Source organism: Erinaceus europaeus, chromosome 6, assembly GCF_950295315.1.
Source record: "Erinaceus europaeus chromosome 6, mEriEur2.1, whole genome shotgun sequence".
NCBI lineage: Eukaryota > Metazoa > Chordata > Mammalia > Eulipotyphla > Erinaceidae > Erinaceus > Erinaceus europaeus.
Genome location: NC_080167.1, coordinates 3,766,042 through 3,793,525, shown reverse-complemented (window position 1 = coordinate 3,793,525; position 27,484 = coordinate 3,766,042). Strand labels below are relative to the sequence as shown.

The 27,484-nt window shown below is 57.6% G+C and overlaps 1 protein-coding gene across 1 annotated transcript in view; it reads right to left on the bottom strand.

Moving 5' to 3' along the window:
• The window catches only part of TPST2 (tyrosylprotein sulfotransferase 2), a 33,613-nt gene extending 7,895 nt beyond the window's left edge, over positions 1-25,718 (bottom strand). Inside the window, exons 1-3 of the mRNA XM_060192598.1 lie at positions 25,702-25,718; positions 8,044-8,117; positions 175-1,053 (exon numbers count right to left, since the gene is read on the bottom strand). Coding sequence (XP_060048581.1) covers positions 175-1,004 — 830 coding nt within the window. The 5' untranslated portion in view covers positions 1,005-1,053; positions 8,044-8,117; positions 25,702-25,718. The remainder of the gene's footprint in view (positions 1-174; positions 1,054-8,043; positions 8,118-25,701) is intronic.
• Positions 25,719-27,484: the final 1,766 nt, after the last annotated feature.

The following is a 27,484-nucleotide window of genomic DNA, read 5'->3' as shown; positions in this document are numbered from 1 at the left end:
CCCCTACCTGCAGGCCCGGCTCACCTGGACAGAGACACCCCGCCCGTTCCCCTGGGACACCCCGTCTGTCCCCCAGACCCCCACCTGCAGGCCCGGCTCACCCGGACAGAGACACCCCGCCCGTCCCCCTGGGACACCCCGTCCGTCCCCCAGCCCCCTGCAGGCCCGGCTCACCTGGACAAGGACACGCCGCCGGGCTTGCCGATCAGGTCCTCGTGGTGCAGCACGGCGTCGCTCCAGGGGACGCCCAGGAAGTCCAGGATGCGCTGCAGGGAGCCGCGCGGGTGCAGCACCAGCTGCTCGTAGCGGACGGGCAGGCAGCGGCGGCGGCCCACCTGCAGGCACTGCGCGTACATCGCCTCCACCGCCTGGCTCCACTTGCTCAGGCAGTCGCGGTAGCTGCCCAGGTCGAAGCCGGCGATGGTCACCTTGCGCGTGATCATGGAGTGCACGGCCGCCCGGCCGTCCCGCAGCATGAGCAGGAACTTGGCGTTGGGGAAGAGGCGGCCCAGGTAGGCGGCCGACTTGAGCGTGAAGGGGTCTTTGTTGCACAGCACCCGGGCCGGCTCGCCGTGCCGCGCGATCACCTCCAGCAGGAAGGCCTGCATGGCCGCGTCCAGCACCTCATCCGTCACGCCCGCCTCGTCCAGCCGCAGCTTCTCGCGGCCCGAGCGCGCCCAGGCCTGCCGCATGGCCAGCACGCGTGGGATGATGCGGGTCTCCTCCCCGCAGCGGACCTCGGGGTGCGCGTCCAGCATGGCCCGCATGAGCGTGGTCCCGCTGCGGGGCACGCCGCCCACGAAGATGAGCGGGGTGGCCTTGCCGTAGCGGTACTCCACGCGGTCCAGCCCGGCCAGCACCAGCTCCTCCTGCTCCGGCCGCATGGACGCCCGGGGCCCGCCGCGGCCCTGGCACTGCAGCGCCTGCTGGCCCAGCCGCACGGCCAGCACCACGGCCAGTGCGCAGCCAGCCAGCACCAGCGCCCTGCGCGCCGACAGACGCATGCCGGGCCGCGGGGCTGGGCTCAGCGCGGGGCGTCGGGCGCGCTGGGGTCTGCGGGGAGACGGAGACGCGGTGAGACAGACAGACAGAGACAGTGAGTGAGACAGAGGCACAAGGAGTCAGAGACAGGCAGAGACAGTGACAGAGAGACAGAGACACAAGGAGTCAGATCGTGAGGCAGAGACACAGAGACAGAGGCAGTGAGAGAGACACAGAGACACGAGTCAGAGATAGTGAGGCAGAGACAGACAGTGACAGAGAAAGACGGAGAAACAATGAGTCAGAGATAGTGAGGCAGAGACACAGAGACACGAGTCAGAGATAGTGAGGCAGAGACAGACAGTGACAGAGAAAGACGGAGAAACAATGAGTCAGAGATAGTGAGGCAGAGACACAGAGACACGAGTCAGAGATAGTGAGGCAGAGACACAGAGACAGTGAAAGAGAAAGACAGAGACATAACAAGTCAGAGATAGTGAGGCAGAGACACAGAGACAGTGACAAAATGAGACAGAGACAGAGAAAGACAGAGATACAGTGAGTCAGAGACAGTGAGGCAGAGACAGAGAGACAGTGAGACAGAGAAAGACAAGCAGAGTCAGAGACAGTGACAGAGTGAGACAGAGAAAGAGACACGAGTCAGAGAGAGACACTGACAGAGTGAGACAGAGACAGTGAGACAGACAGACACAATGAGTCAGAGAGAGACAGAAGACAGGGTGAGGAAGAGACAAAGTGAGACAAGCAGAGAGACAGACAGACACAGAGAGATAAAGACACAGACAGGGAGTCCGGCGGTGGCGCAGCGGGTTAAGTGCATATGGCGCAAAGCACAAGGACCGGCATAAGGATCCCGGTTCGAGCCCCCGGCTCCCCACCTGCAGGGGAGTCGCTTCACAGGTGGTGAAGCAGGTCTGCAGGTGTCCGTCTTTCTCTCCCCCTCTCTGTCTTCCCCTCCTCTCTCCATTTCTCTCTGTCCTATGCAACAACGACATCATCAACAACAACAACAATAACTACAACAATAAGAGCAACAAAAGGAAAATAAATTTTAAAAAAAGAGACAGTGATATAGAGGAGACAGTGAGACAGAAAGAAGCAGAATGACAGAGACACAGAGATAGAGTGAGACAGATGAAAAGATACAGAGACATAGAGAGACAGAGACAGACACAGAAACACAGAGACAAAGACACAGAGACAGAGAGAAAAATACAGACAGAATGAGACAGTGAAACAGACACAGAGACCCAAACAGACATGATGGGCCTAGACCTTGAGTAAATCCCTCTCTCCATTGTTACCGGTCATTCCTATCAGGAACAACAAAACAGACCCTTGCCCTCAACTTGGATCAACAATGGCAGAGAATGTTCCATCCTCCGAAGGGAGGCTACACAACATAGACTGTGCTACACCTGAGGAAGATGGGTTCTCATACTGGGGCAGCTTGGAACATTCCTACTTATGACCACAGAATGTGAGCTCAGATCTACACGGATGCAGAGGTCACACAGGCTCCTAAGCTGAATATGGGCCCCAGATCACATCAAATCGATGGGGTTCACAGTCAACAATACTTAAACCCCTTTCCCATATTAGGGAGCTACTCTCTCCCCTGATCCAGCTTTCTGGTCCTTTCCCAGCCATGACATCATCTCCCCAGACAAGAACTTGGATCCACCTACATATCAGATCTCAGGCTCAGGAAAAAACAAAACAAACAAACAAAAAAACTAGTATAGCTACAGGCCCTTTGAAATGTAACTAAAATATGCCTACTAGCTATCAAATGGAGGAACCCCCAACACTTCATCTGCACTATTCCAGCCGTTCAGGTCCATGATTGGTCAGCAATTTGTTTGGCTTTGTTTGTATGTTAACTCTCTTTTCAGCCACCAGGTTCCAGATGCTAGCAGGATGCCAACCAGGCTTCCCTGGACTGAGGACCCCACCAATATGTCCTGGAGCTCCACTTCCCCAGAGCCCTGCCCTCACTAGGGAAAGAGAGAGACAGGCTGGGAGTGTGGATCCACCTGTCAACGCCTATGTTCAGCGGGGAAGCAATGACAGAAGCCAGACCTTCCACCTTCTGCACCCCACAATGACCCTGGGTCCATACTCCCAGAGGTTAAAGAATAGGTAAGATGGGAGTCGGGCGGTAGCGCAGTGAGTTAAGCACAGGTGGCACAAAGTGCAAGGACCGGCATAAGGATCCCGGTTCGAGCCCCCCGCTCCCCACCTGCAGGGGAGTCGCTTCACAGGCGGTGAAGCAGGTCTGCAGGTGTCTGTCTTTCTCTCCCCTTCTCTGTCTTCCCTTCTTCTCTCCATTTCTCTCTGTCCTATCCAACAACAACAATATCAATAACAACAACAGTAATAACTCTAACCATAAAACAACAAGGGCAACAAAAGGGAATAAATAAATATATTTTTTAAAGTTTTTAAAAGGGGCGGGGGAGACAGCATAATGGTTATGCAAACAGACTCTCATGCCTGAGGCTCCTAAGTCCCAGGTTCAATCCCCCGCACCACCATAAGCCTGAGCTGAGCAGTGCTCTGGTGTTTCTCTCTCTCTCTCTGTATCTCTCTCAAAAAAATAAAATTAATAAAAAAAAAGTTTTTAAAAAAGAAAAACAATATTAGAAAAATATTTTTTAAAAGACTAGGAAAGCTATCGGGAGGGGATGAGATATGGATGTCTGGTGGTGGGAACTGTGCGCAGTTGTACCCCTCTTATCCTATGGTTTTGTCAATGTTTCCTTTTTATAAATAAAAAATTAAAAGACGGGAGTCGGGCTGTAGCACAGCGGGTTAAGCGCAGGTGGCGCTAAGCTCAAGGACCGGCGTTAGGATCCCAGTTCGAGCCCCCGGCTCCCCACCTGCAGGCAGGTCCCTTCACAGGCGGTGAAGCAGGTCTGCAGGTGTCTGTCTTTCTCTCCCCCTCTCTGTCTTCCCCTCCTCTCTCCATTTCTCTCTGTCCTATCCAACAACAACGACATCAATAATAACTACAACAATAAAACAACAAGGGCAACAAAAGGGAATAAATAAATTTAAAAAATTAAATTAAAAAAATTAAAAAAAATTAAAAGACAAACAGACATACAGTGAGACTGAGACAGAGATAGAGTGAGACAGAGATACAGAGAGAGACAGACACTGGATGGGGTCTTGGCTCTGGGGCCCTGTAGCACCAGCCCTGTGCCCAGGCCCCAGCTGGCCTGGTCGTCCACTAAGTGCTTTCTGTTTATTTATTATCACTTTATTTATTTAATTATTATTATTTTTTGCCTCCAGGGTTTATTGCTGGAGCTTGGTGCCTGCACTACGAATCCACTGCTCTTGGAAGCCATTTTTTCCCCCTTTTGTTGCCCTTGTTGTTTATCATTGTTGTGGTTATTGCTGTCGCTGTTGTTGGATATGACAAAGAGAAATGGAGAGAGGAGGGGAAGACAAAGAGGGGGAGAGAAAGAAAGACAGACACCTGCAGACCTGCTTCACCGCCTGTGAAGCGACTCCCTTGCAGGTGGGGAGCCGGGGGCTCGAACCAGGATCCTTACTCCAGTCCTTGTGCTTTGCGCCACCTGTGCTTAACCCGCTGCACTAACGCCCAACCCCCTTATTATCTATCACTTTTTCATTAATGACTATTTGTTTTGGATAGAGACAGAAATGGAGGGGGTGGGGAGACAGAGAGGGAGAGATGGACAGACACCTGCAGCCCTGCTCCACCGCCTGTGAAGCTCCCTCACTGGCTGTGTGTCTGTAATGGATGACAGGCCTCACTTCCCTGCAAAATGGGTTCAGGGGCGTCAGCCTTCAGGGAGGGAGTGGCCTTTAAACCACTCCTGACAGACAGCATTCCAGAGGATTCCAGAGGGATCCTGGGGCCATCGTTCAGGCTTATTCAGAGCCTCCTGTATGGGGACACCACCTCGGGTTCCCAGCTCTGTCTACACTGCAGACTCTCCCCTGGGTGGGACTGAGCCAGTCAGGGGAAACTTCCTGTAGGAGGCAACCCTGGTGCTGAGCTCTGAAGGTGGACAAGTGTAGTGTTCAACAGGTGAGGAGAGCATTCTTGGCCAAGGGGACAGACAGCCCATGTGAAGGTTCCAGCAGGACAGGACCAGCTTAGCAGGTGGGGAAGGGGCGGCTGAAGAGGAGGTCGAGCATGGCATTCCTCTGTGGGTGTGAGGCTCTGCTGAAGGCACCAGGGCCCGGTTTGCAGGAGGGTCGTGTGGGGGTCATGCAGGGGGGGTGGGGGGTTGTAGTAATCGGAAAACAAGTGTCAAGGTGCAGGGTCCTCTGTGGGAGCTTCCCGCCAGTGCGGCTGGGAGAGTCACTTCCTCCTATGGCCACAGCTTCCCTCCCCGCCCCATCCCTGCTCCACCCCACGGAGGGTTGGAGGGGTGGAGGGCAGGGCGGCCTCATCCGCTGCTGCCTCAAGGCTGACTCAGGTCTCTTGCAATGTCTGCCTGGGGACCTGGGGACCTGAGGACGCAGCTGTGGCTTGGGGGTGGCAGGGGCCAGCAACGGTGGCTGACAGGCGTTTGGGGGGCTGGCAGGGCATGAAGCCCCTTAGAAAGGCCTCCATAAGCCCCCTGCCCATTCAAGTTCTCCCCGGCCCAAGTCTCCACTCTGTAGTTGTGAGACAGAGAGCAGAGAGCCGGGGCCAGGGGGTGGCGCACCTGGTTAAGCGCATACACTACAGTGCGCAAGGACCTGGGTTCGAGACCCTGGTCCCTACCTGCAGGGGGAGAGCTTCAAGAGTGGTGAGACAGGGCTGCTGCAGGTGTCTCTCTGTCTCTCTCCCTCCCTCACTATCTCACTCCATCCATTCTCAGTCTCTGTCTCTATCCAATAATAAATAAGTAAATAAAGATTAAGAGAGGAGAGACCACAGCACCTCTCCATCAACGCGTGCCCCCGCCCTGGCTGAGCTATCTCCCGGCGCCAGCTGATGCCCTGCAGCAGGGCCGTGCGAGTGTTTCTCCTCCAGGTGCCGGGCTGGCTCTGTGAAGCCTCTAGTGGGGCCCAGTGGCAGGACCCCACGCGGACGCTCAGAGGCGAGCAGAGACCAGCCCGAGGCCACAGGCGGGCAGGCCAGGCTGCCCCTGGGCCCAGGTCAGCGCAAGGACACAAGGACACACGGCATGCAGGCCGGACACGGGCAGGGGCGGCGGACACCCGGGTCCCGAGCAGGACCCACAGCAGGCCGAGGGTCATGCAAAGCCGGCTAGAGCCGCCTCCTCCTGGTCCCCGTCAGTCAAGGGACGTGGCCCCTCATCCCGGCCATGAGGGCGGGAGGGTGCCGGGAGCTGGCTCACTGTGCGGGGGGGGGGGGGGGGGGGGAGGCCCTGGGCTCAAACCCTGGCACCGTGGGGGAGCACCATGATGGCACCAGAGGCCAGAGGAAGCTCCTGGCATGTGGAGCAGTGCGGTGCAATCTGTCCTCACTCAAAACCATCAAGAATGAAAAAGTGAGGCTGGGGGAGTGGGTTGGAGATGGTGTCATGCTGATGCAAAGGCTGGGGCTGAGCAGGGCTCTGGGGGGAGAGGGAGAGAGGGAGGGAGAGGGAAGGAGAGAGGAAGAGAGGAAGAGAGGGAGAGAGAGACAGAAAGAGGAAGGAGAGAGAGAGGAAGCTAAGGGGAGGGGAGGGGAGGGGAGGCTGGGAGGCTGCTCAGTGGTGGTCTGCAAGCATCATCTTATTCCTGGCTGACTGTGGTGTTTGGGATCGAACCTGGCACCTCAGAGCCTCAGGCTTGGAGCTCTCTCTCTCCTACCTGAAAGCACCACTTTTAATTCCCACTAAAAATGAAATGAGGCGGGGGGGGGGGGTAATAGCCTTCAACTCGGGCGTCCTGCAGCCCCAGGTTCAAGTCCTGTTTCTGTACCTGCTAGTTCCAAGCAGGACTGAGACTGCAGCTCCTCGGAGAACTCGGGTTTGGTTTTCTTTCCTCTACACAGAAAAGGACGCGGGGCGGGGCGGGGCGGGGCGGGGCGGGGCGGGGCGGCCACTTTTCTCCTCCGCTTCTCCTTTCCTTTCTTTCTTTGTCAACTGGGAGAATCACACATAAGAGTGATTTCACAGCTACCAGACCTTTCTCACTCTTTATTTTTATTTATTATTGGATAGACACAGAAACTGAGAGGGGAGCAGGAGACAGAGAGAGAAAGAGAGAGACACCTGCAGCCCTGCTTCACCACTCGTGAAGCTTTTCCCCCTGCAGGTGGGGACCAGAGGCTTGAACCCGGGTCCTTGTGCCCTGTAATGTGTGCGCTTAACCAGTTACACCACCACCTGGCCCCTAAATTTTAATGATTTAATTAATTAATGGATAGAGACAGAGAGAGATTGAGAAGGGAGGGGGAGATAGAGAGGGAGAGAGACAGAGAGACACTTGCATCCCTGCTTCACCACTCGTGAAGCTTTCCCCCTGTAGGTGGGGACCAGGGGCTTGAACCTGGGTCCTTGTGCCCTATAAGGGAGGTGGAGATAGAGAGGGAAAGAGACAGACACCTGCAGCCCTGTTTCACCACTCGTGAAGCCTCCCCCCTGCAGGTGGGGACCTCACTCTTCATTTTAGATAGAGAGATACAGACAGAGGAAAGAGAGAGAAAGAAATAGAGAGGCAGACCCACAGCACTGCTCCACAGTGAGCTTCCCCTGGTGCTGGGCTGCCCCCATCTGGTGCCAGGGTTCAAGCTCAGGGTTTTGTGCACCGTACGATGCACGCCCTACTAGGGGACCCATTTCCCAGCCTCACCCCTACCCTTTGCCAGGGAGCCACCGTGAGGCTGGGAGTGTCTGCCGCAAGGGCCGGTGGGGATGCCAGCAGGGCACACTGCAGACAGGTACTGGTGGGAACCTCTCCGGCCAGGAGCCTGCTGTGTGGCCCCGGGCTGGGCCCCGGCCTGCTCTGGGCCCCAGTCACCAGGAGGCCGCCTTCCTGAGAGGTCTGTCACCCCGAGTACAGGCACCCACTCAATCCCTGCAGGAGGAGGTGAGGGGAAGGCTGGCCTCTGGGCGTACTTACCTCCCCGGAGCAAGTTCATCCCTGGGCTGCAGTCCCCACGGCCCCTGTCCAAGGCTGTCCGTCAGCAGACCTCTGCAGGACAGAGAGAGACGTTACAGGGTGTGCGCCAAGGAGACAGTCTGGCAGGCACCCAGGGGCGGGGGGCATCAGCCCCAGGCGTCGCAGCCTGTCCCTGAAGAGACTGCCCACCGAGTCCCCCGCCTCCTGGCCCGGGGTCCCCGAGCAGGAGTTTGTACCACCCGACTGCACATGGCACCGCGAACCGCCCCCCACCTGGTGCTGCCCACCCTGCCACCTGCACCCAGCACCGGCCAGGTTTCCCGGATGAGTGCTGTGTCACTGCCCCTTCAGAGACAGCAGGGTGGCCCGGTGTCACAGAAAAGGACACTCAGAGGCAGAGCAAGTGTCAGAGGCACCATGGCCAGGACGCCTCCCCGTACCCCCATCTCTGGGGCTCGGGAGTCAGGGCTGTGCCCCGCTGTGGTCAGGGACGCACCCTGGATGTGTGGGGATGACGGAGCCAGTAGTCAGCCAGGGCGGGGGGCAGAGGCGCGCCTCCCCACGTGGGGCCAAGGCAGGGTACCCAGTCTGTCCACAGGCCAAATGGGGTGCAGGAAGGGAGCCTCATGCCCCGCCCCGGGCCCCAGAGCCCCGGCCTGGCAGCCATGATGAGGACATGGCACTGGGGCTGCCGTTCTGAGGGTTGAGGCGTACCGACTCCCTCTGGGGGGGAGATGTGGAGCCGCACCCCTGCGAGGACGGTGCCCTGCACACCCCACACCCCTGCAGTGAGGCACCAAGGTGACATGGAAGTGGGCGCCCACCCCCTACCTGGTGCAGCAGGTGAAACACGGGACTTGCGAGCACTGGGCCCTGGGCCCTATCCTCCCACACCAAGGCCACCAACCCTGGAACATGGACTCCGGGCTTTCACGAAGAATGAGGTTGAGGGGGTCAGACGGTAGCGCAGCGGGTTAAGCGCACATGGCGCCAAGCACAAGGACCGGCGTAAGGATCCTGGTGTGCGCTGATGGAGCTGTGGGGACACCGGGAGGCAGACCAAGTGACAGGAACCTGGGCCGGGAGTGCCCATGGCAGGAGGGGGGACACAGGTCACCGGGGCAGGGCGGGGGGTCACGCAGTCGAGGTTCAGGCCCAGCCTGGTGGCCCAGAGGCTCCCAGGAAGGAGGGCAGGGACTTACACAGTGGCCTTGGAGAGATGCCCAGTACCCCAGGACCCGGCTCAGCCCCCCCTCCCCGTGGGAACCGGTTCCCAAACATTCCGTCGCCGTGACAACACCCCATGCCAGGGCTCAGACTGTCCCCTCCTTGCAGAGACTCTCCCTCCCTCCCTCTCCCTCTCTCTCTTGGGCAGGGTCCCAGGGGATCAGAGACCTCCACCCACTCTGGGGTGGGCAGCGGAGAGCAGACTCCCAGACTGCAGCTGGGGGGAGAGGAGGAGGAAAGGGAGTCACCAGGATCCCGGCTCTGAGCGTGGTCAGAAGCAGACGAGGAGAGAGGCGACCGTTGCCCATGGCTGAGACCGTGCCAGTTTGCTGTCAGTGTGAGTGCCGGATGCCCACCTGGGGTCACACTCATCAACGATACTCATCCTCCCTCCATCATGCCAGTACCACCTCCCTGCCTGGTAACCGTCACGGGGTCTCCTGACACTGGACTGGGCCGCCTGACACCCTGTGCCTTGGTTTCCTCAGGGTGCTGATGGAGCTGTGGGGTGGCACGCAGCAGTGAGAACCGAGCACTCTCTATCCCCCAGGGGCCAAGCAGAATTGCAGTGGGGGAACCTGCATGGACCCCGGGAATCCGCCATCCGCCCTCGGCACAGTGCTCTCCGCAACACACAGAACTCAGCTCGCAGGGGAGTGGGGGGCAGTGCCTGGGAGGACCCTGGAGCCCAGGGCCAGCAGGGCAGTGCCTGGACAGGACAGGCCATCCCCAGCCGGCGACCTTGAGCCCAAGGTCGTGCAGACGGGTACTGGCTGGGCCCGGAGGGGGTCCCAGTCTCCTGCCAGAACTGATTTATCTAATGAGATTCAAGCGGGAGAGATAAGTGGAGGCCTCACACAGTCCTGCCGTCAAATCCTACATCCCCAGAGAGAGAGAGAGAGAGAGAGAGAGAGATAACATAGCACAGGCCCACATCCCATGGTGCTGGGGATTGAACTTGGGGCCTCAAACACAGCCAGGCCTGGGCTCCACCTCCAGAGCCACCTCCTGGCTTCCTTCCTTCCTCCCTCGTCCCTCCATCTTTGGCTTTGACTTTCTGAGAGACTACAGAAGCAGTGCCCTGGCCCACACAGCACTGGGGCTGGAACCCAGGGCCTCACACACACACAAGTCCTGTGTTTCACTGCTGAGCGCCGCCCCCCCCCCCATGTCCAGTCCAAGGAGAGGAGGAGTCTAGTGGATAGAGATGCACTCCAGCTGCCCACAGCCCTGGGGAAGGCTGGCTGCACTGCCCTGCTGGCTCCCAGCTCAAGAGCCCCAGACGACACAGCCAGGGGCCACGCGGGCAGGGAGAGAAGCCCACAGCAACGTGGCTGGAGGACATCCGTCTCTTGGTGGCCACGGCCAGCTGCGACTTGACCCACACACCTAAAGCAACTCTGGGCTGACTCATGAGACCGTTTTCTGGGGGGTTTTTTTGTTTGTTTCTCCCTTCCCAAGTCCCCACGTGGGTCTCCTGAAACAGCAAGCGGCAGCCTTGCCCAACCCCGGGCCTGAGCCCCCCACCCCCTCCAGCACCCGAGCTGCAGGGCTGTCCCCGGAGGGCGGGCATGGCTGGACTTGCTCCAGCAGAGGAGGACGCGCTTATTACAGAGAAGCCAGGCTGCCGTCCCAGACCAGTGCGACCTTGACCTTGGGTTCCTCTCAAGTTCACAGCCGAGGGGCTGCTCAAACAGCCCAGACGGGAGGGCGCCTGCCTTGCGACCGGGGTTCGAGCCCCTACACACCAGACAGGAGAACTGGGCGCTGGGGGGTGGGGGAGGAGGCGTCCGTGCTGTGGTCTCTCTCTCCCGCCTTCCTCTCTCTTCCCTCCTTTCTTCTCTCTCTCTCCCCCTTTAACTGAAAATGCCTCCAGCAGTGAAGCCCTGAGAAGGTCAAACCAACAAGGAGTGGGTGATCCTGACGGCCCGTCACCCAGAGAGACAGAGAGACAGAGGCCAGAGCAGCATTCCCAGCAGCTCCGTCCTAGACACAGCACTCGGGACCCCATGATGGCAAGTCCGACGGTCTGCCATCCCACCGATTAAATACGAGGACACATGGGGTCCTCTGAGCCCCACGCAGGCACAGGAAGGAAGGAAGTGTGCATTTGTGTACCGGGGAGCCACGGTGGGTGTTAGGGCAGCCGGGGCCAGCAGCCAGGGCCCACCTACGGGGTGCGTTGCCCAAGGCCCTCTGCCATGTTCAGGCCCTCCATCCTTGGCTGTCTTCCCAGTGCCACCAAAGCAAGCCGGAGCCCAGCTCCCACCATGCCCACTTCCTGGGTGCCCGCTGCCTGGCGGGGGTGAAGTGACCGGCCGTCTTGGAGAGGCCAAGGAGAAGCCCCCCCAACTCCCCCTCAGAGCAGAAAGGTTGATTTCCTGCTGCCACTCTGCTGAGTGGCCTGGGGAAGTCCCGGCCTATGGGGCCCCAGCAGGCCACGTGCTAAGAGAGGTTCCACCACCTGGTCTGTGCAGGGGGCAGGCAGAGACCTTGGCGGGGCACCTGGCTGAGCGGACACACAAGCGGCAAAGCAGGGCTGCAGGTGTCTCTGTTTCTCTCTCCCTTTCTATCTCCACCTCTCCTTTCAATTTCTCTCTGTCCTATCAAAGAAAACAGGAGGGGGGGGGGGGAGAAAATGGCCAGGAGTGCCGTATTTGTAGGATACCCTGGTGGTCATGAATGGATGGATGAATGAGTGAATGAATGAATGAATGAATGAATGAATAGGCCAGGCGGTGCCGCACCTGGCTAAGCGCACACATTACAGCACATAAGGACCCAGGCTCAAGCCCCTGGTCCCCACCTGCAGGGGAAAACTTCCCAAGTGGTGAAGCAGGGCTGCAGGTGTCTCTCTGTCTCTTTCCCTCTCCATCTCCATCTCTCCTCTCAATTTCTCTCTCTCCGCCTCCAGGGTTACTGCTGGGGCTCGGTGCCTGTACTAGGAATCCACTGATGCTATGGCCATTTTTTTCAATTTTTTTTTTTTTTTTTGGATAGAGACAGAGAAATTGAGAGGGGAGGGGGAGATGGTGAAACAGACAGAGAGACACCTGCAGCCCTGCTTCACCTTCCCCAAGGGACCTCCAGGCCGGGACTAGACACTTCCGGAGACCCTCCTGACCACCCTCATGTGGAGACCGGCAGGGTCTTTGGTGGCCGAGAGCGAGATGCGGGGAAGGGGACATCTTTCCCGGCCCTGGTGGGCTGTTCCCATGATGCCCTGGGAGGCACGCCGCATGGGGGGGCTTTTTAACATGTTTGTTTTATGAGACACAGCCTGGCATGTGGTGGCAGTGAGGGGGGGATCCCCCAGGCCTCGCGGGCACATCCTGAGTCCAGTGCACTGAGCCATCTGGCTGGCCAGGGGCGGGGGCACGTCTGGCACCTCGGGGTTCAGGGGCTCTGCCGTGTGGCTACGAGAACCAGGTCTGGCCTCTGGATCTGCTGGTTCTGGGGCTGGACAAGGCTTTAGGGCCCTGTGGGGTACGTTCAGCAGGCTCCCTGGCCACTACCCTCCACCCCCCAAGTTAGGCTGCAGGAGGGACGGGCAGAGCCCCCCCCCCCCCGGCCCCAATCGCCCGGTCAGCACCCACCTTACACTGTCACCCATGCTGCGTGCGGCACACTGATGGGTCCTCCAGCTCCTGTTCCAGACACCGAGACTCAGGCCGACCTGGTCTGAACACCAGAACCCAGACTCCACGGCCCCAGGGTGTCCCCCCACCCCCTGCCTGGCCTCCAGGAGCTAGCCATGAGCCGGCCGTGCCCTGTGCCAGCTTCCTGCCCAACGGCTCTGGGATGAGAGCAGGGAGGAGGCTCTCCTGGGTGGGGAGCTGGGAGCAGGAGTTGGGGGGGGCAGGGATGGCATCCATGAGCCCCCCCCCCCCCCCCCCCGAGGAGGCCCCTGGCCTCCTCAGGGCAGAGGAGCAGGCAGGGGCAGACCTGGTCACTTAGCCACAAACACAGGTGACACCAGGTCCTGAGGGAGGGCTGCGGTGGGCAGTGGGGGGGGGCAAGATGGTGGGGCCCCGGCTCTGTTCTCACCCCTGAACATCTCAGCCTCAGTCTTCCCCCGCCCCCCGAGAGACAGGCTGGGACCCCTCAGTGCAGATGCAGAGGGTGGCCACAGAAGCCACTGGGCCTGTGACATGCCACCTGCTTCCTGTCCCTCCCCAGGGACAGAGAGGGAAACTGAGACTCAGCATGGTCAGTGTAAGAGCATGCCGAGGTGAGGAGAACAGTGGCCTTGGCCTCCCCAAGGTCGTCAGAACCTGCCTGCTTCCCATAGCTGCTTCCCCTTCCAGCCTCAGGTCCCAAAGCAGGGACATGGGAACAAAAAAAAGGGTGCCAAACCTGAGCAGGGGGGTGGGGTGGGGTGCAGGCCGCAGCTGCAGCGGGGGTGAGGGTCAAGCTGGGCCCCAGGAGCAGGCAGACTGGCTGTCAGCCGGGAGCTCTCTCTGAAGGACTGGTTAGTGGAATGTGACCGCCCCCCACAAGACTCCTCCCTGCCCAGGGCCAGCCTGGGGGTGTGGGAGGGGGAGGGCATGAGAGGAAGGGGGTAGTGGTGGCACAGCCCGGCTGGGCAGCAGAGCTGGTGTCTGCGACCAGAACTCAGGCCGCCCAGGGTATGTGGCCACCGGACAGCCAGTCTGGTGTCTTCCAGAATCTTCTTTTCTTTTCTTTTCTTTTTTTTTTTTTTCTTTTTTGCCTCCAGGGTTATCGCTGGGGCTCGGTGCCTGCACTACAAATCCACTGCTCCTGGAGGCCGTTTTCCCTATTTTCGTTGCCCTTGTGGTTGTTGAAAGACAGAGAGGGAAGAGACACCTGCAGACCTGCTTCACCGCTTACGAAGCGACCCCCCTGCAGGTGGAGAGCTGGGGGCTCGAACCAGGATCCTTACGTCGGTCTTTGCACTTGGTGCCATGTGCGCTTAATCCGCTGTGCTACCTCCTAGCCACCCCCCCCCCCCGAATCTTCTCTCCACACTCTTGAGGCCACAGTGTGGTGAGCACAGAGCTCTCAGTGGCTCTGCACGACACCCTTGATCCTGCTTGAGGGTTTGGGGTGCCCAGCCAGAGGCCAGGGGCAGCTGCGGAGAGCAGGAGAACCGGACAAGGACAGGCGCCCACCGCCCCACACACCTCCCCGGGCTGGCAGTGGGCGCCTGTCCTGAGACCCACCCTAGGACGACAGGAAGCTAAATGAGAGGCTGAAGTGCTGGCATTTTGAGCCTGAGGTCCTGAGTTTTATTTTTACTTTGCTTCCAGGGTTATTGCTGGGGCTCGGTGCCTGCACCATGAATCCACGGCTCCCGGAGGCCATTTTCCCCCCTTTTTGTTGCCCTTGTTGTTGTAGCCTTGTTGTGGGTATTATTCTCGTTGTTGACTTCGTTCGTTGTTGGCTAGGACAGAGAGAAATGGAGAGAGGAGGGGAAGACAGAGAGGGGGAGAGAAAGACAGACACCTGCAGACCTGCTTCACCGCCTGTGCAGCGACTCCCCTGCAGGTGGGGAGCCGGGGGCTCGAACCGGGATCCTTACGCCGGTCCTTGTGCTTTGTGCCACCTGCGCTTAACCCGCTGCGCTACTGCCTGACACCCCTGAGGTCCTGAGTTTGACCCCTGGCATTGCTTGTGCCAGAGTGCAGCTCTGGCTCCCTGTTTTGCTCTCTCTCTGTAGCGTATTTCCAAAAAATCAATAAAAAAAAATGCAGCTTTTCATACCCCCAACTCTGCCAGCCAGCTCCCACTCCCGGCCCCCCTTCCTGTCTCTCAGCCTCCAGGGACGAGGGGACATCAGGCCCCCTGCGCTGCCCAGCCCCTGACTGTCCACTGTAATTGTCCACTGGTCTCCTTGGCACCACAGACACTGGAGCTGGGTCATTCTTTTATTATTATTATTAATTTTATTTTTGAGAGAGATGCAGATAGACACAGAGAGAAACACCAGAGCACTGCTCAGCTCTGGCTTATGCTGGTGCAGGGGATTGAACCTGCGACTTTGGAGCCTCAGGCATGTGAGTCTGTTTGCATAACCATTATGCTGTCTACCCTCCCCCCCTGAGCTGGGTCATTCTTAGTGTGTGTGTGTGGGGGGAATTTCAGGATGCCAGCCCACCGGCCATGTCCCTGCTCCCAGCTGTGATAACCAAAACCTACTCTGGGCACTGCCAAGTGCTCCCTGGGGAATTTTCCAGACCGGGCACAGGGCTGGGCACACAGAAGGCATTAGAGCCTGTGCCGGAACTGAAGAGGATTACCCCGAGGTGTGCCTCCTCCTGGGAGCCTTCCAGGTGCCTCCTCCTGACTAATGCTTCCCTGAGTGAGGGCTGGCTCAGACAAAATCACCCCCCACCCACCCACCCAGGGCCGGTTTGCGGGCTGGAGTTCAGGGTGCCGTCTCTGCCGTGGAAAAGCTAACATCCTCACAGGAGGAAGTCCTGGTCGAGAGGCAGGCTGTCTGACTAGAGACGCAGCGTGTGCAGACGCCAGACAACACGGTTTAGGAACAGAGGAGAGGCCAGGCGGTGGTGCATCTGGTTAAGCGCACACATTACCAAGCCCATGGACCCGGGTTCAAGCCCCTGGCCCCCACCCGCAGAGGGAAACCATGAGCCGTGAACCAGGGCTGCACGTGTGTCTGTCTCACTCTATCCCCTTTCCTTCCAATTTTTCTGTCCTATCAAATAAGACTAAGAAATAAGGGGGTTGGGTGGTGGTGGAATGGGTTAAGTGCAAGGACCGGCGTTAGTATCCCGGTTCGAGCCCCTGGCTCCCCACCTGCAGGGGAGTCGCTTCCCAGGCGGTGAAGCAGGTCTGCAGGTGTCTGTCTTTCTCTCCCCCTCTCTGTCTTCCCCTCTGTCAATTTTTCTCTGTCCTATTCAACAACAATGACAGCAATAACAACAACCACAAAAATAATAATAACCACAATGATAAAACAAGGGCAACAAAAGGAAAAAAAATAATAAATTTAATAATTTTTAAAAGAAATACTATGGGCGGGGGCGGGCAGAGATGCAGTGGGTTAAATGCATGCTGTTCTAAGTACAAGGACCTGCGCAAGGATCAGGGTTCAAGCCCTCGCCTCCCCACCTGCAGACGGGAAGCTTCATAAGCAGTAAAGCAGGTCTGCGAGTGTCTCTTTCTGTCTCTCCCTCCCCTCAATTTCTCTCTGTTTTATCCAATAACGTTGAAAAGATGGCCGCCAGGATTCATAGGCTTGGGCATCAAGCTCCAGTGATAACCCTGGAGGGAAAGGAAGGAAGGGAGGAAGGGAGGAAGGGAGGAGAGATTAAGAACTATGCATCCACCTCTCAACATCATGGTCACCCCAGAGAGGGCCACGAAGGTGACCCCCATGATACAGGGGAAGAAACTGAGGCCCAGGGAGGGGAGGGGTTTCCCATCCTCGCCCATGACCTCCCAGGGCACTGTGGCGTCTTCGGGACGTCCCCCACAGGGATGAGATACACCCGCCTGCCCGGGGCCCGAGGGTCACAGGTGTCCAGGTGCTGCAGCTGTCATCATGGGGCAAGTCCTCCTGTCCCTTCTCTCTGGGTTGTCTGTCCCCAAGTTCCGGGAAGAGGTGGACTCGGCACAGAGCTGGGGAAAGGCTACAGCAGCCGTCTGTCCAGTGACTCGGAGCACCCCGTCCCTGCGTCCTCGTCCCTGGAACGTAGGCTCCCACGAGGGTCTGCCTGAGCCCATCATCCACCTTCAGATCTGTCCCGTCCCCGACCTGCCGCCACTGGCTGGACTCACAGGAAGGGAACCAGACAGCAGCTTCGGTTCAGTGTGGGGGACAGCTGCCCACGTCACGGGACCCGGGACAGAAGGGACAAGAGTGTGGTGAGGGGAGTCGGGCGGTAGCGCAGTGGGTTAAGTGCAGGTGGCGCAAAGCGCAAGGACCGGCATAAGGACCCCGGTCCGAGGCCCCGGCTCCCCACCTGCAGGGGAGTCGCTTCACAGGCGGTGAAGCAGGTCTGCAGGTGTCTGTCTTTCTCTCCCCCCTCTCTGTCTTCCCCTCCTCTCTCCATTTCTCTCTGTCCTATCCAACAACGACAACAACAATAAGAACTACAACAAAACAACAAGGACAACAAAAGGGAATAAATAAAATTTTTTTTAAGTGTGTTGATGGGGACAGTTACTCAGGTGGCAGGTGTGTGTGAGAGAGATAAATATATAGAGAGAGAAGGCTCAGACAAGAGCGGGAGCTGAGTCTCAGAGGAGGCCAAGGGGACACGGCTCAGCCTGCGGACAGGCCTTGCATGCCCAGAGGTCCCAGGTTCAACCCCTGGCATCACACATTCAATGCTCTGGACTCTCACTCACAAAAATAAACAAAGCCACCTGTGGAAGTGCCAGGCTCTGAGGGCCGGGCAGTGGCACGGCTGGTAGAGTGTGCATGCTACCAAGCACAAGGATCCAGGTTCAAACCCCCGGCCCCCACCTGCAGGGAGAAAGCTTCACGAGTTGTAAAGCAGTGCTGCAGGTCTCTCTCTCTCTCTCTCTGTCTCTCTGTCTCTCTCTCTCTCTCCCCATTCCCTCTCCATTTCTCTCTGTCTCCATCCAAGAAACATAAACAACACTTACAAATGAAAATGGATAAGCGACAATGTCTGAATAAAAGAAGGTTCCAGCACTTGGACAGCCTCAGGACCAGGGGGGATGAAGCAGGAAACCAAAGTGCATCAACTCAGCAGCCGTGCTGGGTGCCCCAAGCAAACTGGCAGCATCCTGCCTCTTCCTCCCCCACCCCCAGCCAGCTTCCCCTTCCTCCCCCAGCCTGCAAGCAGGGTGACTGGGCGCTGAGGGGCTGGGAGCCTGGGACCCAGGACCAGTAGCAGAGCGGGGCTCCCCTATCTCCCCCTGGGGATGGGCGGGACGCCTGGCCAAGTCCCTGCTTGGGTGATGCCTCCCTGGCTCCCGGGCAGGATGTCACTGACAGGCGGAGGAAGAGGCACAGAGCCTACAGGGTGAGAGAGAGAGGAACGGCTGTGTGGGGCAGGGCGGAAGGAAGGGGAAGTGTGTGGGTGGGGGAGGGAAGAGGCTGACAGACAGACAGACAGAGGCAGGGGGCAGAGTGGAGGACCTGAAAATAAGGGAGATTGGTGTTGAGACAAGGGTGGAGAGAGACACCAACACAGAGAGATGAGACAGGGATGGGGAGAGACACCAACACAGAGAGACAGAGATGGGGAGAGACACCGACACAGAGAGACAGGGATGGGGAGAGACACCGACACAGAGAGACAGGGATGGGGAGAGACACCGACACAGAGAGACAGGGATGGGGAGAGACACCGACACAGAGAGACAGGGATGGGGAGAGACACCGACACAGAGAGACAGGGATGGGGAGAGACACCGACACAGAGAGACAGGGATGGGGAGAGACACCGACACAGAGAGACAGGGATGGGGAGAGACACCGACACAGAGAGACAGGGATGGGGAGAGACACCGACACAGAGAGACAGGGATGGGGAGAGACACCGACACAGAGAGACAGAGATGGGGAGAGACACCGACACAGAGAGACAGGGATGGGGAGAGACACCGACACAGAGAGACAGGGATGGGGAGAGACACCGACACAGAGAGACAGGGATGGGGAGAGACACCGACACAGAGAGACAGGGATGGGAGAGACACCGACACAGAGAGACAGAGATGGGGAGAGACACCGACACAGAGAGACAGAGATGGGGAGAGACACCGACACAGAGAGACAGAGATGGGGAGAGACACCGACACAGAGAGACAGAGATGGAGAGAGACACCGACACAGAGAGACAGGGATGGGGAGAGACACCGACACAGAGAGACAGGGATGGGGAGAGACACCGACACAGAGAGACAGGGATGGGGAGAGACACCGACACAGAGAGACAGGGATGGGAGAGACACCGACACAGAGAGACAGAGATGGGGAGAGACACCGACACAGAGAGACAGGGATGGGGAGAGACACCGACACAGAGAGACAGGGATGGGGAGAGACACCGACACAGAGAGACAGAGATGGGGAGAGACACCGACACAGAGAGACAGGGATGGGGAGAGACACCGACACAGAGAGACAGGGATGGGGAGAGACACCGACACAGAGAGACAGGGATGGGAGAGACACCGACACAGAGAGACAGAGATGGGGAGAGACACCGACACAGAGAGACAGAGATGGGGAGAGACACCGACACAGAGAGACAGAGATGGGGAGAGACACCGACACAGAGAGACAGAGATGGGGAGAGACACCGACACAGAGAGACAGGGATGGGGAGAGACACCGACACAGAGAGACAGGGATGGGGAGAGACACCGACACAGAGAGACAGGGATGGGGAGAGACACCGACACAGAGAGACAGAGATGGGGAGAGACACCGACACAGAGAGACAGGGATGGGGAGAGACACCGACACAGAGAGACAGAGATGGGGAGAGACACCGACACAGAGAGACAAGGATGGGGAGAGACACCGACACAGAGAGACAGGGATGGGGAGAGACACCGACACAGAGAGACAGGGATGGGGAGAGACACCGACACAGAGAGACAGGGATGGGGAGAGACACCGACACAGAGAGACAGAGATGGGGAGAGACACCGACACAGAGAGACAGAGATGGGGAGAGACACCGACACAGAGAGACAGGGATGGGGAGAGACACCGACACAGAGAGACAGAGATGGAGAGAGACACCGACACAGAGAGACAGAGATGGGGAGAGACACCGACACAGAGAGACAGGGATGGGGAGAGACACCGACACAGAGAGACAGAGATGGAGAGAGACACCGACACAGAGAGACAGGGATGGGGAGAGACACCGACACAGAGAGACAGGGATGGGGAGAGACACCGACACAGAGAGACAGGGATGGGGAGAGACACCGACACAGAGAGACAGGGATGGGGAGAGACACCGACACAGAGAGACAGGGATGGGAGAGACACCGACACAGAGAGACAGAGATGGGGAGAGACACCGACACAGAGAGACAGAGATGGGGAGAGACACCGACACAGAGAGACAGAGATGGGGAGAGACACCGACACAGAGAGACAGAGATGGGGAGAGACACCGACACAGAGAGACAGAGATGGGGAGAGACACCGACACAGAGAGACAGGGATGGGGAGAGACACCGACACAGAGAGACAGAGATGGGGAGAGACACTGACACAGAGAGACAGGGATGGGGAGAGACACCGACACAGAGAGACAGGGATGGGGAGAGACACCGACACAGAGAGACAGGGATGGGGAGAGACACCGACACAGAGAGACAGGGATGGGGAGAGACACCGACACAGAGAGACAGAGATGGGGAGAGACACCGACACAGAGAGACAGGGATGGGGAGAGACACCGACACAGAGAGACAAGGATGGGGAGAGACACCGACACAGAGAGACAGAGATGGGGAGAGACACCGACACAGAGAGACAGAGATGGGGAGAGACACCGACACAGAGAGACAGAGATGGGGAGAGACACCGACACAGAGAGACAAGGATGGGGAGAGACACCGACACAGAGAGACAGAGATGGGGAGAGACACCGACACAGAGAGACAGAGATGGGGAGAGACACCGACACAGAGAGACAGAGATGGGGAGAGACACCGACACAGAGAGACAGAGATGGGGAGAGACACCGACACAGAGAGACAAGGATGGGGAGAGACACCGACACAGAGAGACAGAGATGGGGAGAGACACCGACACAGAGAGACAGGGATGGGGAGAGACACCGACACAGAGAGACAGGGATGGGGAGAGACACCGACACAGAGAGACAAGGATGGGGAGAGACACCGACACAGAGAGACAGAGATGGGGAGAGACACCGACACAGAGAGACAGAGATGGGGAGAGACACCGACAGAGAGACAGAGATGGGGAGAGACACCGACACAGAGAGACAGAGATGGGGAGAGACACCGACACAGAGAGACAGGGATGGGGAGAGACACCGACACAGAGAGACAGGGATGGGGAGAGACACCGACACAGAGAGACAGAGATGGGGAGAGACACCGACACAGAGAGACAGGGATGGGGAGAGACACCGACACAGAGAGACAGAGATGGGGAGAGACACCGACACAGAGAGACAGGGATGGGGAGAGACACCGACACAGAGAGACAGAGATGGGGAGAGACACCGACACAGAGAGACAGGGATGGGGAGAGACACCGACACAGAGAGACAAGGATGGGGAGAGACACCGACACAGAGAGACAGAGATGGGGAGAGACACCGACACAGAGAGACAGAGATGGGGAGAGACCTCCACCCAAGGACTCACCTCTGCTCAGCCAAGAGCCCTGGGGTATCCCCTCCCAGGGGTGCTGCTGACGCCTCCCCAACATGTCAAGTGGGGCCCCTGATTGCAGCGGAGGTGTGACACGGAGGGATGGGAGGCGTCACTCCTCCCAGGGCGGCCACAGCTGGCCCACGGGCCTCAGGACTGCACCCGGCGGTCCCCAAGCCCTCAGCTCCATGATCAAAAAGAGGGGCCCCTCCTGGCCTGCCCCATGGACAGCAACCTCTGCTGTGCCTGAGGCCCTGGGTTCAAGCCCTGGCATGGTGATCGTGAACCAGCTCCCCGGGGGCTGAGAGTCTTGAGGGGGGAGCAGGAGACAGCTCACCCAGGAAAACACACACTACCGTGAGTGAGGCCCTGGGTTTGAGCTCCCAGGAAGCAAATCATGAGGAGTGGTAGAACAATGCGGTGATGTCTCTCCTCTCTCTCTCTCTCTCCTCTCTCTCTCTCTCTCTCTCTCTCTCTCCCTCCCCATCTTAAACAATAAAAAATAAAAAAAAAATAAAAAAGGAAAGAGGGGGTCGGGCGGTAGCGCAGCGGGTTAAGCGCAGGTGGCGCAAAGCACAAGGACCGGCTTAAGGATCCCGGTTCGAACCCCGGCTCCCCACCTGCAGGGGAGTCACTTCACAGGCGGTGAAGCAGGTCTGCAGGTGTCTGTCTTTCTCTCCCCCTCTCTGTCTTCCCCTCCTCTCTCCATGTCTCCCTGTCCTATCCAACAACAACGACACCGGTAACAACAACAACAATAACTAGAACCATAAAACAACAAGGGCAACAAAAGGGATGATGGGGAGGGGGCACGGCAGTGGGCAGGCAGCGCAGACCACCTGAGTGGTAACCTGGGCGTCTGCCTGGCCCCAGCTCCTCCGCTCGCCGCACAGTCAGGATGTGAACTGACCCGTTCTCCACACTCAAACAGTCGACTGCCGGCTGAGTTTTTTTTTCTCCCCAACCAGGATTATCCGTGGGGCTCAGTGCCTGCATGAGGATGACTCCACCGTTTCCAGGGCCCCTTTTTATGTTTCTTCTGTTTTGTTGACAGAGGAGAGACAGCCCTGCTCCATTGTTCATGAAGACGCCCCCCCCCCCGGCCCCCCGCGCCTGCCCGCTGCCGGTGGGGACTGGGACTTGAACCTGGGAACTCAAGCATGGTGATACTTGCATTCTACAGGGTGCACCACCACCTGGCCTTGAATGCTGGCTTAATTTAAAATACGTGGGAGTTGGTATAATGACTATGCAAATAGATTCTCATGCCTGAGCCTCTAAGGCCCCTGGTTCAATCCTGAACAACACCATAAACCAGAACTGAGCAATGCTCTGGTAAAAAAAATAATCATAATCATAATCTTAATCATCATAATGGGTCAGGTGGTGGTGCACCTGGTTAAGCACACGTTACAGTGCACAGGACCCGGGTTCAAGCCCCCTGGTCCCCACCTGTAGGGGGAAAGCTTTATGAGCGGTGAAGCAGGGCTGCAGGTGTCTCTCTGTCTCTCTCCTTCTCTACCTCCCCCTTCCTCTCAATTTCTGGCTGTCTCTATCCAATAAATAGAGATAATTAAAGTAATAATAAAATAAGGGTGGGGGTAGAGAGCATAATGGTTATGCAAAGAGACTCATGCCTGAGGCTCCTGAGTCCCAGATTCCATCTCACCATCTCCAGAGCTCAGCAGACCTTTGGTAAAAATAATTATAAATAAAACATGACACCCTAGGAAGGGCCGAGGAGGTGGCTTGGCAGTAGAATGCCACTTTGTGGAATACTTGCAGCAAAGGCAAAGACTCTGGGGCAGGGGAAGGGTTCAGGTCCTGGAACATGATGGCGGAGGAGGACCTGGGGGCGCGTGGAGTGTCATGTGGAAAATGGAGAAATGTGACCCATGGGTTGTTGACGGCAAACCACTACCCCCCCGTAAAGGAAAATTACTAATTATTATTATTATTATTATTATTGGCTCCAGGGTTATTGCTGGGGCTCAGTGCCTGCAGTACCACTGCTCCTGGAGGCTATTTTTTCCTTTTTTGTTGCCCCTGTTGTTCATCATTGTTGTGGTTATTATTGTTGTTGCTATTGTTGTCATTGTTGTTGGATAGGACAGAGAGAAATGGAGAGAGGAGGGGAAGACAGAGAGGGGGAGAGAAAGACAGACACCTGCAGACCTGCTTCACTGCCTGTGAAGTGACTCCCCTGCAGGTGGGGAGCCGGGGGCTCGAACCGGGATCCTTATGATGGTCCTTGCGCTTTGTGCCACATTTGCTTAACCGCAGAAAAATTATTTTTAAAAATAATAAAATAAAAGGAATACCACCTTGCAAACAAGTGGCTGTGGGCTGGGAGGGGAGAGCTCCATGGGTGGTGAAGCAGGTCTTTGCTTCGTCTCTGTCTCATGCTCACTCTCTCTGGCTCCTTCACTCCAAACACGGGGACAATGGTTGGGCTGAGGAGGTGGCTTGGTGGTGGCCCACGTGTGTGAGACCCTGACCCCTGGCACGATACTAAAAACCAAGGAAATGCTCAGCTCTGGGAGACTCAACCGCTCTCAACAAAACAGACCCGACCGAGTCGATTCAACCTGACCTCAAAGACAGAGAGAGAGACAGAGAGAGAGAGAGATATCAAGGCAGCAAAGAACCACACAGCAGAGACCCCACCACCACCACCACCACACACACACAGGACTGTCAGAACGGGCTGACAGCCCCCCTCAAAACAAACTCAAAAGTCAGAACGGGGGAGACCAGCCAGCTTGTCGCTCAGATCTGAAGGGGAGACAGATGAACAGCTTTTCAGACAAACAACAGTTAAAGTGACTCGGCACCACGAGACAAGCCCTCCAGAGAATTCCCTGGGGGCTTTCAGGCAAGTAAAACACCACGAGACCAACCAAGCAAGGCACCTGGCGAAGTCGAAATCAAAACCAGTCTTGGGACTCGGACTCGGGAACTGAAGTGGCCGGACAGGGTTGGCGGGGAGGCGGGTGGGGACCAGTGGACGGCGTATTTCAAAGAGGAATTGAACTGCACTTCTAAAACACACCTAGTCTTGCAATGCAAAGCTGCCTCAAAAAGGAATCAAAGCAGTCATTTGGAGAACACATCTGGGGAGCTAATCCAGCAGCGGCACATCAGACTTGCCTGCCCGAGACCCCAGAGGCCCTGGGTTCTAACTCCCGACACCACCACGTGCCAGAAATGAGTGCTCTGACCTGTCTCTCAACTAATAATAGTAATAATAATAATAATAATAATATGGGACTGGGGGACAGCTTATTAGTTCTGCAAAAGGCTTTCATGCCTGAGGCTCTGAGGTTCCAGGTTCAATTCCCCAGCACCACCAGCCAGAGGTGAGCAGGGCTCTGGTCTCTCTCTAAGAAAATAATGGATTCTAACAAGGGCAACAAAAGGGAATTTAAAAAATATATTTAAATATATATATATATATATATAAAACAATGGATTGTTGGAAAAGTCATGGTGCATTTTTACATAGAAAAAAATACATCATGACTTTTCCAATAACCTAATATAAAATAATAATAAACAATAGACAAATAAAGATAATAATATGTAAAGTCGACCCAAACGAAACGCTATAGGGGTTCAGGCGGGTCCAGATGCAGCCTGGTTTTAGAGCCCCCACCCCTGCCACCCACGTACACTCCAGAGGTGGGGAACTGAGTCTCAGAGAAGGCAAGCGCCTTCCCAATGCCACAGAAATGTGGGGTAGTGGTGGGTTCAGCGCCTCCCGGCCCTGGGTCATCCCAACTATGTTACAAGAGTGAGAGGGAGTGGGGGTGCGGGGGTCCTAGGCCTTCCAAGTGAAGTGCTGTGTTTGTTTTTGCGCTTCCTTCCGGGGAAGGAGTGAGGTCCCAGGGTGGGGAAAGGGATCAAGCTTTTCGAACAATACCCACGAACGATACCCACATACACCGACACAACAGTGAGGACAGGCATTTTCTGTGCCTGGCACTGAGATGGGAGGCGGAGACTAAGCGAGCGCGGTCTGAGCACAGAGTCTGGACCCCAAGCCTGCCTCTCCCGCTTCCCCGCCGGGTCCCCCTGTAGAAGCTACCGTACCTCTCTCTCTGTGCAGGGCTTGTGCAGTCTTGGGAAGCTGCCTGGTAGAAGAACCCAGGACAGTGCCCGGAGGATGTTGGCTCCGTCTGCCTGGTTGTCTCCTGACAGATGGGGAAGTCACAAGGGGGCTCAGGTTCTGCCTGGCTGCAGGGTAGAGGGGAGGGAGCCCAAGGCTCCATGTAGGCCCCAGACCCAACCTCAGGCAAAACTCTGGTGCTGCCCCCCCCCCCCCCCCCAGGCCTGGGCACTGCCTCCACTGAGGCCACCAACTCCCAAGCTTCAAAGCACTGCAGGGGAGAGGCCCAGGGCCACCATCATCTCCGCACCGCCCCCCCTGCTAGAAACCAGAGTCCCGACCTCACCGTGAGCCGGCTCTGCCCAGGGGCCACTCTGCTCTGCTCGGACCCCGGCCAGTGGGGTCCAGGTGGGGTCCAGGCGGTCTCTAGAGCTGGGCACAGACCTGCCTGAGGGGGCTGGCGGGGTCCAGGATGGAGACCTTCGAGGAGCTCCCCCCCCATCCCCGCACGCTGCAAGCCGGAACCTGGTTCTCTAGAGGTTAACAAGCCCGCCAGTGAGTGAACTAGCTTTTGAGGCAGCTCAGCGAGCTCCTGGAGGCTGCAGGTTCGATCCTGTCCCTCTCCTCCCCAGGTCACAGGCCCAGCAGGCTCTGCTCCCTAGAAATAAAAGTATCTTAAAAGAACAAGGAAGGCTGGGGGGAGCAGGGGAGGCCCTGCACTGGCTGCTCTTACAGGATGTGAGGGTTTGGGTGCGGAGGTTACTTCGGGGAAGGAAGCATTTGTCCGATACACTCCCGCCAAAGCTCAGGGGCAGGCCTGGCCCTTGGCGTATATTCTAGAAAGTTCATCACGGGCCTCGTCAGCTTCCCTGCATCCTGGGCTGCCAGGGCCCTGTGGTCTGGGTCCTCCCCTCCGCCCAAGGTGCCTGACGGGTGCTGCCAAGCCTGACTGTCTCCCGGGCTGCCCCCCACCTGCCCCGTCTCATCCACCCAGGGCCTGGCAGCAAGCCCACGGCAAGTGTCATCACCGCCCCTTCCCCCCCCCTATATTTGGGGAGGGGGAGACATACATGGGAAACTCCCCCCCCAGAGGTGAAAGTCAGAGTGACACCAGGATCTGGAAATTCCACAGCTGGGGCAGGCCCAGGGCTCCACAGGAGAAAAGTCGAGGGCCGCAGGCAAAAGGTGGAAAGAGAGGCCCCCTGGCTGGAATAGTACTCAGCCAGATAAGGGAAGGAAGGACAGACTTGTCAAACCAGCAGGGAAGCTACTGCAATCTTGCACACTCTGTGCAAAAGGCCACGGAGCGAGACTCCACTCGGCCAGGGGTCCAGGGACAGAGCTTCCCCCCGGGGCGGGGGGGGGGGGGGGGGGGGGGGCTGTGCAGTGATACTGCAGGCCAGGGTTCCTCAGGGGGAGGGGAATATTCTAGAATTGCATAGCAGAGAGGGTTACACAACTTCCTCCCCCTCCCTACTGTCCCACAAGCCATGGGACCTGAAAGGGTCAATGGCAGGGTACAGGCACCCTATGGGCTGGGAAGCCTCTGTTTAGAAAGTTGTTTATTTGAGGGGTGGGGTTTAAAATAAGGGGATACCCACAGCTTACAGGACGCAAATAATAGCACCAGGAGGGCTCCGTGGTGTGGGGGGCGCGCTGGGGGTCATGAGTGATGCCTGGAGCTCGGGTTTTCTGGTCATGGAGGGTCGGGGGTGGGGGTGGCAGGCCACAGCACTAGAAACCAAGCCTGAGTCACCTTCTCCGCACCGGGTG